General features: G+C 41.4%; 1 protein-coding gene across 2 annotated transcripts; it reads left to right on the forward strand.

The window, feature by feature from the left end:
* Positions 1 to 1,024: 1,024 nt before the first annotated feature.
* Positions 1,025 to 10,733, forward strand: NOB1 (NIN1 (RPN12) binding protein 1 homolog). Of its 2 annotated transcripts, none has more exons than XM_016146873.2 (9): positions 1,025 to 1,130; positions 1,231 to 1,363; positions 3,079 to 3,209; positions 4,949 to 5,020; positions 5,216 to 5,344; positions 5,443 to 5,640; positions 6,221 to 6,318; positions 7,170 to 7,314; positions 10,115 to 10,733. In XM_016146873.2, the coding sequence occupies exons 1-9, from the start codon at positions 1,068 to 1,070 to the stop codon at positions 10,382 to 10,384; spliced, it is 1,239 nt and encodes a 412-aa protein (XP_016002359.2). In that variant the 5' UTR covers positions 1,025 to 1,067; the 3' UTR covers positions 10,385 to 10,733. The 2 variants fall into 2 exon arrangements, with proteins under 2 accessions (XP_016002359.2, XP_016002361.2); XM_016146875.2 differs by having other exon boundaries at positions 3,130 to 3,209.
* Positions 10,734 to 11,296: the final 563 nt, after the last annotated feature.

The raw sequence follows: 11,296 nt of genomic DNA on the forward strand, positions 1-11,296 counted from the left end.
GGCAAAAAATAAAAACCAAAGTATTGATATGAAGAACTCGAAAATTAGAAAGCCTTCGATCTGGCTATTTCAGGCAGGCCAGGTAGGGCAGGAACCATGGCTCGCTCTGAAGGTGACGAAACTAAATGATAAAAACAGTTGATACAGATGTCTAAGGAAGTGAAAAGGTATTTGGGCAACTGTTGAAGAGACCCTGAGGGCACCGAAGGAGTTTTGGAAGTAGGATACATAAATTATAATGGGGGGTGGGGATTAGATTGGAATGAAGACTTGACAAGGAAGGCTTGGAATAACTCGACATTGCTGAAGATTGATGACAGAAAACTCGAGTCAACATTCAGCTGAAATTCACCAGCATGAATTTGTCATAGGCCAGATCTCATAATAATAGAATCTCAGATTTGAAAGGGAATTCAGTAATCAACTAGTATTCCTTCAGTTCAGCAAGGTATATTTGCTAGTTCTTGCTTAGGGAAATTGGTCAAGGACACTATGGTAAATGTCATAGACCGTTGGCCCCAAGTTACTCAAAATGAAGTGGGGATACATAAGCAGCGGTCAGTATAGCATAATGGATAATAATAATAATAATAATAATAATAATAATAATAATAATAAGTGGCTCCAAGTCAGTTTGCCTGAATGTTAATCATGTTACAGTTACTAGCCATGATAGTCGGGCATAGTCGTCTTAGCCTATTCCTTGACTGTAAAATAGTACCTATCTCATAGGCCTGTGATCATTAAATTAGGTTACCCGTATTATCTTTTAACAATGAGAATATACACAGGTTTTACATTTAAAGTAAAAAAGGCGCTAAAGAGTTGATGCTGAAGCATATTTCCTCAGGTCTCTTCCAAGGTTTTACTTTGCCCACATTCCCTGGGAGGGCTGCCGGAAGCGTCGCGCATGCGCGCGCGTACCCCTGAGTCGGGAGATGCAGGTGGGGCCGCCAGGGGGCGCAGCTAAATTGCGGCTGCTCCTCCCGACTTCAAAAGGCCGGGTTGGGTCGTAAGGGCAAGCGCAAGCTCCTTGCGCATGCGTACTCGGGCCTCGTTCAGCCAAGATGGCGCCCGTGGAGCACGTTGTTGCGGATGCCGGTGCTTTCCTGAGGGAGGCCGCTCTGCAGGTACTGGGAGCTCTGGTGGCGATGAGCAGGGTCTGGGCTGGCGGGCTCTGCAGGAATGCGAGAGGTCGGGCGGGTGTGAGCTGGGCCGATCTCTCGGCAGGACATCGGGAAGAATATCTACACCATCCGGGATGTGGTCAGCGAGATTCGGGACAAGGCCACTCGTAGAAGACTCGCTGTTCTGCCCTACGAGCTGCGTTTCAAGGAGCCCCTCCCGGAATACGTGCGTCTGGGTGAGGACCTCTGCCTTGGTATTGATGGCGAAGCTGGGTCCCAGGGTGCAGATGGGACCGGCTCCGGTGCGAGTTGGGGTCTGGCTATTTTATTAGCAATTGAATTAGAAACTGCATGTTCGAGGAGATCAGGATGGGAGGGGCCTCGGGCCAGGAGTCAGGAGTCAGTAGGTCTTGCAGGTTTGGATTAAAAATAGAAGGACCTAGGTCTCTCCAGCTTTTCTTTATTTGTTTTTAGTAGTTCAAAGTAATAATTGTTTTGGAGCTCCATAGGCCAGCTTCAAGTCAGAAAAAGGGATGGGTTTTTGGCTTGTTGACATAAGAAACATTTAAGTCTGTAGAGAATTTTATAAGCATTTATTTGAGCCCAACTGATGACATATGCCAGGAGCAATATCTCAAATCCTCTGGAGAATAATAGTTTTGCACCTTTTATGTATTCGAAATTAAGGAGGGAACAAGGACAATTACATAGAGGTAAGAAAAGGCAAGGTGGGTATTAGATCACAAGATCTTTAACAGAATTATGTGCTTGTGTTCTCCTAACAGTGGTTACAGCTTATTTCAAAGGTATGTTAACATAGATGTACAGAAACAATGGACAGACCTTGCTCTTAAGATAAACCTTTTACTAAAGAAGTTACAGGCTTGGGACATGACTACCCACCATGATCTGCCCAGTTAGGAATTTATGATCAGATCACCCTGTGAGGTTACTTTCCATAGAACCCTTTTTTATCCACAGGCTTTACATTAGTTCTGAAAGAAAACTGAATTATCACTTGGCTTACAAGTCAGCATTATTCTCTTGTTGGGGATCAGGGTGATACTGCCCAAGAAAGATTATAGGTGATGGGAAGCGTTTTTAGGGTTTAGAGACTGATAGTGGGGGTGTTGTTAGCTACACAGTTTGTGACTTCTGTAGCTTTCTCCACCAATTTATTAGCTGTGTGATCTTTTACAAGTTACTTAATCTTTCTGAGGAAATACTAATAGTACTTAATCCATAGGATTTGTAACATAGTGCCTGGTACATAGTAAGTGACTAGTAGCATAGCTGCTGTTTCTATGTGCTTCTTAGGATATGTGAGCAGTTTAGTTACCTCTCCATGTGGCAGTGTATCAGAAAATTTATTGTACATGTTTGTTGTTGATGTCTCAGGAGAATAACAGTAGTAATAGCTGGCATTTGCTATGTGTTAAACAGTGTGGTGCTTTTTTTTTTTTTTTAACACATAAAAACTGTTAGATATTTGTTACAAAGCAGCCAATAATTTGTTCCATTACAGACTACAACAGTTATTAATTGGATTAACTTTCCATCCCATATTGGAATCTGATCATGTTTTATTAATCTGGATTGTTAGAATCAAAGAATTTTAGAACTGGGAGAGGAAACCTATTCTGACATCCTAAAGCTAGATTATGAACTTATTATTTGTAAATATTATGGTAACTTTGACTTTCTGTGAAATTTGTTATGTTCCTTCATCTGCATTCAATGAAGATGTCACAGTAAACCTAACTGGCACGAATCTTTGTGATAGGGAATACAAATGTCTCAGCTGCGATTGGAAAAGGATCAGGAAATAGATGATAGTGTTAAAGAGGTTTTTATTGGGATATTGATCCTAAGTTCTTTTCATGCTTTTAGTAATATCTAAGGTTGTATGGCTTTTTGCTTCTAACTGAGGTTGGGAATCTTTTGTCTACAGTGACTGAATTTTCAAAAAGAACTGGAGACTATCCCAGCCTCTCTGCCACAGATATACAAGTACTGGCACTTACCTACCAGTTGGAAGCAGAGTTTGTTGGCGTGTCACACCTAAAACAAGAACCGGAAAAGGTACATCAGGACCGTTTATTATTTTTTCCCCTTTTTCTTTTCCCCTTCTTTGATTTCTCCTCCCATACTTGGGCCTGGCACACCCAGGTTATAGTCTGTGGCTCCAACTGGGGTGTGAACCCAGGACTTTCTGCTTGTAAAGCAGAGATGCTAACCACTACACTATGGAGCCACCCTTTCCTTAACTTTTTATGAGAACTATTAGATATATAAAAGTAGGAGTGTACAATAGGCCCAATGTTTCCATTATTCTGCCTACACAGTTATCTGTTCATGATCTGTTTTCATCTCTGACCTTGGCCTGGAGTATTTCGAACTCAGACATTGTATTTCACTGATAGATATTTCTTGATGTCTATCTTAAAAAAAATAACCACGAAACCACTATTACCCCTATACAATATTAATAATTTCCTAATATTATAAAATAACCAGTTAGTACTCACCTTTCTCAATTATTTTATGAATTTTTAAAGACAGTTTATTTGGATCAGGATCCAGATAAGGGTCATATGTTATGATTAGCAAATGTGTGTCAGTCTCTTGATGTGTAGATTCTTGGGAAGGTTGGTTAAAATATGAAAATGCAGAAGTAGAGTAAAACTCAACTGTCTTCTCACTATTTAATAGAATTATTTTCAGAAACGAGAAAAAAAGAACATGAGTGCTTGCCAATTTTTTTAACATGTGCTACCTTCAGAATTCTGAGATCCTGTTGTTTTCGGGACTCACCCATGTTGGCTAGGGTGAAGAGATTTAATGGATTAGTGCCTGGGCCCCATTGGGTGTTTCAAGGCCAGAGGAGTTTGGAAGCTAAATAATTAACCTTATAGTAATTTCAAATAGTGTTGGCAAAGAATTGCATCGTCTCTGCTGCCTGAGTCATCAAACCCATGGTGGACTCATATTCCTATACTTATTTGAACTGCCCTCAACTTGTTTTCAGCTAGGTTTAGAGCCCTCTCATCCAGAAATTACATTAAAATATAGCCTTCTGCGTGTCACTGGAATGTTTTTGTGGTGGTGGGGTGGGGATGGATGGAATAGTTGTACGTAAACTGACTGGTAGTCAGGTTTCCATTTGCATCCATTAATTGCTGAGTCTTAGAAATTGTCTTTTCTTCAAGCCTTTTGAACAGGAATAGGATATTATGTATCAGAAGCTTTAAAACAGCATGTCTTTTTCACCCAGCAATTCTACTGTTAGGCATTTATTCTAAGGATATAACCAAAGGTACTTCCAGGATTTATAGATGATGGTGTTCATTACAGCTTTATGTGTGAAAACAAAAAAGAAATGTCTCAAAGTAGTTACTTGGGGAGGTGTAATCACTGAATAATTCTTTATATACAGTCGTGCGCCACATAACAACACTTCAGCCAACAATGGACTGCATATACGACGATACGTACCATATAGTCTGGTGTAGGCCAGACCATTTAGGTGTGTGAGTACACTCTGTGATGTTTGCACAAGGAAATTGCCTGACGACGCATTTCTCAGCATACTCTGGTTGTTAAGTGGCGTATGACTGTGTGTGTTTATATTTTCCAGTTTTAAAAACATTGAATATGTTTTATTTCAATAACTGGGAGAAAATATTTTGTTTTCCTGATTCTTAGAAATTGTCTTTTCTATAGCCTTTTAGGCAGAAATTAGGTGTTATTTTTTTTTACTCTTCCATGTTGAATTTTCAAACTATTCTTTGCTTAGAGTTGTCACTTTTTTATTTTTAAAGGTTAAAGTGAGCTCATCAATTCAGCACCCAGAAACTCCTCTACACATTTCTGGTTTCCATCTGCCCTCAAAGGTAATTTTTTAGATAAGCCATTCTCTTCATGCCCTTTCTGCCCAAGTCATACCTCCACAAATTTACAGTGAACCGAATTTACATAGGCTAACATCATCATTTGTCCAGCCCTGTCTAATCTGACTTGTGTGTATATATTATTTCATCTGTAACCCTCTCAATTTTTCGGTTTTAAAATTATTCTTTTAACCTCAGCCTAAACCCCCACGAGAAACAGTAGAACATGGACACTCAGCCGATAAGCCTGAGGACCTAGAATTCAGTTCCTTCATGTTCTGGAGAAATCCTTTGCCAAATATTGACTATGACCTGCAGGAGCTGATGGTAAGGCCCTGTTTTGTGATCTCCTCCTGATGACAACACACTAGCTTCTCCCTGCCACTCCTATGGGTTGGGAGTTTGTGAATTCTATTATGTTTCAGATTGACAGAGGTGAGAATGTTCCAAGTGAGGAAGACAAGGAAGAGAATAGATTTGAAGAAAGGAAGGACGAAGGTAGTGATGATGATGAGGGGTGGATAACTCCCAGCAACATCAAACAGATCCAGCGGGAGTTAGAACAGTGCACCATCCCAAAGGACGTGCGGGTTGGCTGTGTGACTACAGACTTTGCCATGCAGGTGGGTGGAATGGGCTATCGGCTAGTCTTGCGCTTTGTATCATACCTGTCATGGGCATTGGTCCCTCAAAGGTTTGGCAGTGTGTACAGAGCTACTGTGTAATGGATTGAGAAACTTTACCTGTGTTCTTTGGTAATTTTTAGTTTGGAGGCCAGAGAATAATATAGTGACAAAATGTATATAGTATGTTAAATTTTTAATGTTTACTATTCATAATCTGTTGATGCATTTCTTTCAGTGCATATAGTGTTCTGTGCTCAGTTAAGTACTCAGAGAAAGTAGAATAGGTTTCCAGCCCACAAATGAGTATGTTTACTCTGACAAAATAAGTATTCCTTTTAGAGAGATTGCTAATGAGGGGTCTTGGCAAAATGATGAGCACACACCCCAAGCACTTAAGAGAAATCAGGGTCTTTGTCTTAGTTTGTGTCCTGAGAGGCACCCTAAGCTTGTTTTTCTTTAGCAGAAGCCTTTTATGAGCCCAACCAGTGTTCGTTAAGTCTTTTAACTATAATTATACAGATATTAAAAGAAAATGGAGTATTGCTCCAAGTTCAGTTCTGCTTTAACTTGGTTGCAGAATGTCCTGCTTCAGATGGGGCTGCACGTGCTGGCGGTGAATGGTATGCTGATCCGTGAGGCCCGGAGCTACATCTTGCGCTGCCATGGCTGTTTTAAGTATGTAGCTAATAATTTGGACCCAGTGCCCTCTGCTGAACACACTCCTGTTTTCCTGCCCCTTTTGTACACTTCTTGAAGGAGAGCCTTGCCTTTCTTTACACCTCATCCCACTAGGGCACTGGAATCCCTGGAACAGAGGTGGCCAGTGAGCTCTCACCTGACAAATCGAGGGTGGCGTTTTATAGTTCTTATTTTAGTGGCATAGGATTTAGTGTGTGGGATCTGAAGCAAATAACTGTAATTATTTAATAAGTACTGAAATGTGTATGGATGGAGTGATGCCTGAGATTTGCATCAAAATAGTACACAAGTGGAAGGTCCACCATTGGGCCTGAGCTGATAGAAGAGAGGCAAGGCCTCGGGGTCTGCCCTTAGCACCCACGCCCATTCAACCATAATAGCTTTTGTAGTATTTCTTATGTGATTTGTTAATACAAATTATTGTATGATAATTTACAATTTTTGTACATCGAGCAGGCTACCTTACCTTGCCTCAGTTTCCCTATTTGTAAAATGGAGATAGAACCAACCTCATAGGATTGTTTTGATAAACTTATAAAATAATGCCCACAAAGTTCATTAAGAATTCGTTATTAACATAACAACAACTTTCATATTTACATACTTGCTCCTGGGGTCATTTCCCTTTGCCCTCAGAGAACTGCAGCCACAGTTTGCTCATGCCGTCCCCACGAGGCCGGGCAGCCTTGTCTGTGATGTGTACAGTATGGTTCAGCCTTTTCCCCGTTTCTTGTCGTGCCCTTCGAGTCATGTGCTTCACCTTGTGCTCTGGGGATGGGGCTTGCTGCTTGTGGCCCCGGTCAGAGCCTCTCCTTTCACGTCTCCAGGACAACATCTGACATGAGCCGAGTATTCTGTTCACATTGTGGAAACAAGACCTTAAAGAAAGTGTCTGTGACCGTTAGCGACGACGGAAGCCTGCACATGCACTTCTCCCGCAACCCAAAGGTGTTGAACCCTCGGGGCCTCCGGGTGAGTGGCGTGTCTCCCACTCCCCTAATGGCAGGGCCTGAGGTGGGAAAGCGAGACCTCTTAGCTTGAGGGTAGAAATGATCAGAGGACAAAACAGTATCTCATGGTTTTTTCGAGATAGTTACTGAAAGCCTGTAACCTAGAGAGATGGGGGAGCATGCACAACAGAGCTTCTGCGTGCGGTTTTTGAGGAGTTTGCAGTCCAATGAGAAATAACCAGTAATTCCAGACAGTAAATAATAAGGGCCAAATGCGTGTGGGGTCACAAAAAGGGAGATCATTTACAGAATGGTGGAGGTCAGATTTGTGCCAGAGTTTGAGGATAGGCAGAATCTCCAGAAGCTTCACAAACCAGAAGGGAAGGGGTGTGTGAATGCTCTACACAAAAGAGAAGCCTGGGCTGGGTACTAGCAGCTGTGTATTTGTTTCAAAGACTCAGGAGAGAAGGGTTAAGAGACAAATGAGCATGAGAGTGTAGCCAACCTGGCACTGAGTCCTCCAAGTGTGGTGACTGCCACTAATGTACAGGATGAAATTTTTTTTAGCTTTCTATTTTGAAATAATTTTAGATTTATAGGAAAGTTAAAAAAATACAAATAATTCCTGTCTACCCTTCACTTCCCTCTGTTAACCTTCTACCACATTTGCTTTATCCTTTGCTACTGTTTTGTTTACTCCAGTTTGTTTGCCACGGCCCACTGCAGCCTGAAATATTAAATGGAAAATCCTAGAAATAAACAATACATAAATTGCGCGCCATTGTCCACGGTGCCATAAAATCTCATGCTGTCTTTGCTCCCTGCCCGTCAGTCACTTAGTCGGCGGCTCGGTTATCAGACTGACTGTCGCAGTATCGCGGTGTTTGTGCTCAAGGCCCCCTTACAGTAACCTAACACTACGTCACAACACTTGTCATTCACCGCACTTCACATCATGTAGGCGTTGTGTCATCTCACATCATCACCACAAGAAGACAGGTGAGCACAGTACAGTAAGATACTTTGAGAGACCACATTTACATAACATAGTATATTGTTATAATTCTTAGTTATTGTTCATCTCTTACAGTGCCAAATTTATAAATTAAACTTTATCACAGGTACCTATGTATGGGTCTCAGTGTTTACAAATTCATCCTTCTACTGGGGGTCTTAGAATGTATCTCCCGGTGGATAAGGTGCGGCCTATGTGTGTGTGTGTGTATTTTTATTGTACGTGATGCTTTGCCTTGGGATACTTTAGTATTTCCTGAAACAAGGACATTTTCTTACATAACCACAACATAATTATCAAAATTAAAGAAATTAACATTGCTACAGCAGCACCATCTAATCTATGGACCATATTCAGACTTTACCACAAATTTCCTTCATAGCAAAAGAAGGAGAGTTTTTTGGTCCACGACCCAATCTGAGATCACACATTACATTTAACTGTCCTGTCCCTTTAGTCTCTTTTAAACTGAAGTGGTTTCTCAAGTCTTTTATCTTTCATGACCTTGTCATTTTTGAGGTGAGTTACTTTGTAGAATGTCCCTCACCTGGGGTTTGTCCAGTATTTCCTCATGGTTAGAGTCAGGCTGTGCATTGTAGGCAGGAAGGCCAGAGGGGATGATGTGTCCTGGGTAAATGATAATCACTTGTCCAGTTTACTGGTGATAGTAACTGATCACTTGGTTAAGGGGGTTTCTTTTGTAACCACAGTATAATTTCCAAAACCAATAAATTAACATTGCTGTAATACTCTCTAATCTACAGACCATATTCAGACTTTGCCACAAAGTTCCTGTAAAGTCATTAGTTGTAATAAGTAACTTAATGGAAAGATACTCTAATACTGTATAAATACTATTTCTCATCAAAGTTTAATTCATAATTAAAGTTACTTGAGTCAGTTTTTACAATTATGGTTGCCAAACAGTGATTTTCTAATTCCATCATTCTTTCTTTATTCATTATTTAGCATTCTGCAATAACAAGGAATTTTCCCTCTTTATGTATTTTTCTATATGTGCGTAGTCTTGTGGATTTTTATTTTAGTCTGTAGGCTGTGACCCATTGCCATCATTATTTAGATACTGACACTATTCATGGAGGCTCTTCATGCTGGCCTCTGTATCCTTTTGACGTGTCCCGATTATTCTTTGAACTTCCTTACTCTCACACAACAGGATGTTCTGACTCTTATGCTACCCCCGCCCTAGAAGCAGCCATTTCTGTGAGCATCTCTGGGTCGTCTTTATGGAGAATGGTTTTAAGAAGCAAAGTACGGTCATTGTGCTAGGGTGTCAGCCGGCAATGGACAGAGATGGGAAATGTATGTATTTGTATATATAAATACATACGTGAATATTTTGCATTTCTATATCTGTATTAAACACTGAATACCCAATACCACAGAGGTCATTCTAGCCCTCTCATTTATAGCACCCTATTAACACCATTTTCTATAATTATTTATTTGTTTAACCCTAGTAAATGTTACTGCTTCAGAACTGCTAACATACCATTGTGAAAATGGCACCTGCTTATCAGAGTTCTATGTTCATATGGTATTTTTTCTGTCTTTAGCTGAGGGTATGTAGTCAAAGTGCTGTGTTGGGTTCTCCATCTGGGAGTTGAGGTGAGGATCAAGTGGGAAGGCTGCATGTCATGGGCCTAGCGCATAGTAGGCAGCAAATGGTAGACCCCACTGATGTCATCTGCATCCAGAGCCATCGGGAAAGCTTGATGTTAACAGGCCCATTTTAGACTAAATGGGTCTCCATCCTTCTAATGGCCTTTCTTCGTCTTATTTGCAGTATTCGCTTCCTGCTCCCAAAGGGGGCAAATACGCCATCAACCCCCATCTGACCGAAGACCAGCGCTTCCCGCAGCTGCGACTCTCACGCAAAGCCAGGCAGAAGACTGATGTGTTTGCCCCTGACTACGTAGCTGGGGTATCTCCCTTTGCAGAGAATGACATCTCCAGCCGGTCAGCCACCCTGCAGATCCGAGACAACACCTTGGGAGCCGGGAGGAGACGGTTAAATCCCAATGCTTCCAGAAAGAAATTTGTGAAGAAAAGGTGAAATGCAAGGTCCACAGGAACTAGGTGGCTGCTGCAGCTGCTAGTGACTTTGGGTGGGTGTCTCCTTTCCCCAGCCGTGCCAGCTCCAGAGGTGTCTGCGTGGGAAGAACACACCCAGCTTCTGCGCGCTGCTCCGTGGCTCCTGCGGGGGTCACACTGGGTTGGAGGTGGAACACGTCATGCCTCTGCTTCAGTGCACCCAGGGAGCTGGGGTTCTTGCCACAAGGGGCAGAATTGGATGAAAACAGAACAGCACCCTGGAGCGAATCTTCGACCTTGAAAGAAGGGAACTTCCAAGTGATATTTTTCTAATAAATTTGGTTGCAAGCCTCTGTGCATTTTTATTAAAATATAGGCCAAATTTTTGCTTCTTAGGTGATTTGAAGGCCAACACTTAAGGTATACACCAAGATCAAGCATTTAGATTTATCTTTTTTGTAAGAAAATATACCAGGTTTGTTTTAAAACAAAGAGAGCTCCCATTTTCTTTTTAACTTAAAAATATTTCAGTCATTCAGGAAATATCAGTGTAGTGAACTCCTGTAGAGCCCTTGACCTAGATTCACCCAGTGCTGGCATTTCTGCTTATTCACACTGTACTTTTCTGTGTACACAGTGCATCTCCTAGGAAAATTATGCTCTTTTATGTAACCACAGGACGATCAAATTCAGGGAATTTGATAACATTACTATTCTCCGATGCATAACAATTCAGATTTTACCAAATTATCTCAATACCATCCTTCGTAGCATTTTTCTCATCAATTCTAAAGTTTCTCAGCCTTTGTCTTTGTGAAATTGACCTTTTAATACAAGCCAGGTTTTTAAAATGTCCCTCTGTTTGGGTTTGACATTGTTTCTCATAGTTAGGTGATGGTTAGCACTTCGGGCAGGAATGCTGCGTGAGTGATCG

This window comes from Rousettus aegyptiacus, unplaced genomic scaffold, assembly GCF_014176215.1.
Source record: "Rousettus aegyptiacus isolate mRouAeg1 unplaced genomic scaffold, mRouAeg1.p scaffold_m13_p_14, whole genome shotgun sequence".
Classification (NCBI taxonomy): Eukaryota; Metazoa; Chordata; class Mammalia; order Chiroptera; family Pteropodidae; genus Rousettus; species Rousettus aegyptiacus.

Excerpts from the sequence above, each read along its gene's own strand:
- NOB1 (XM_016146873.2), top strand. The coding sequence starts at position 1,068 with ATGGCGCCCGTGGAGCACGTTGTTGCGGATGCCGGTGCTTTCCTGAGG. Across the intron at positions 5,021-5,215 it reads GTTTCCATCTGCCCTCAAAG|CCTAAACCCCCACGAGAAAC; the intron begins GTAATTTTTTAG and ends TTTTAACCTCAG. Across the intron at positions 6,319-7,169 it reads CGCTGCCATGGCTGTTTTAA|GACAACATCTGACATGAGCC; the intron begins GTATGTAGCTAA and ends TCACGTCTCCAG.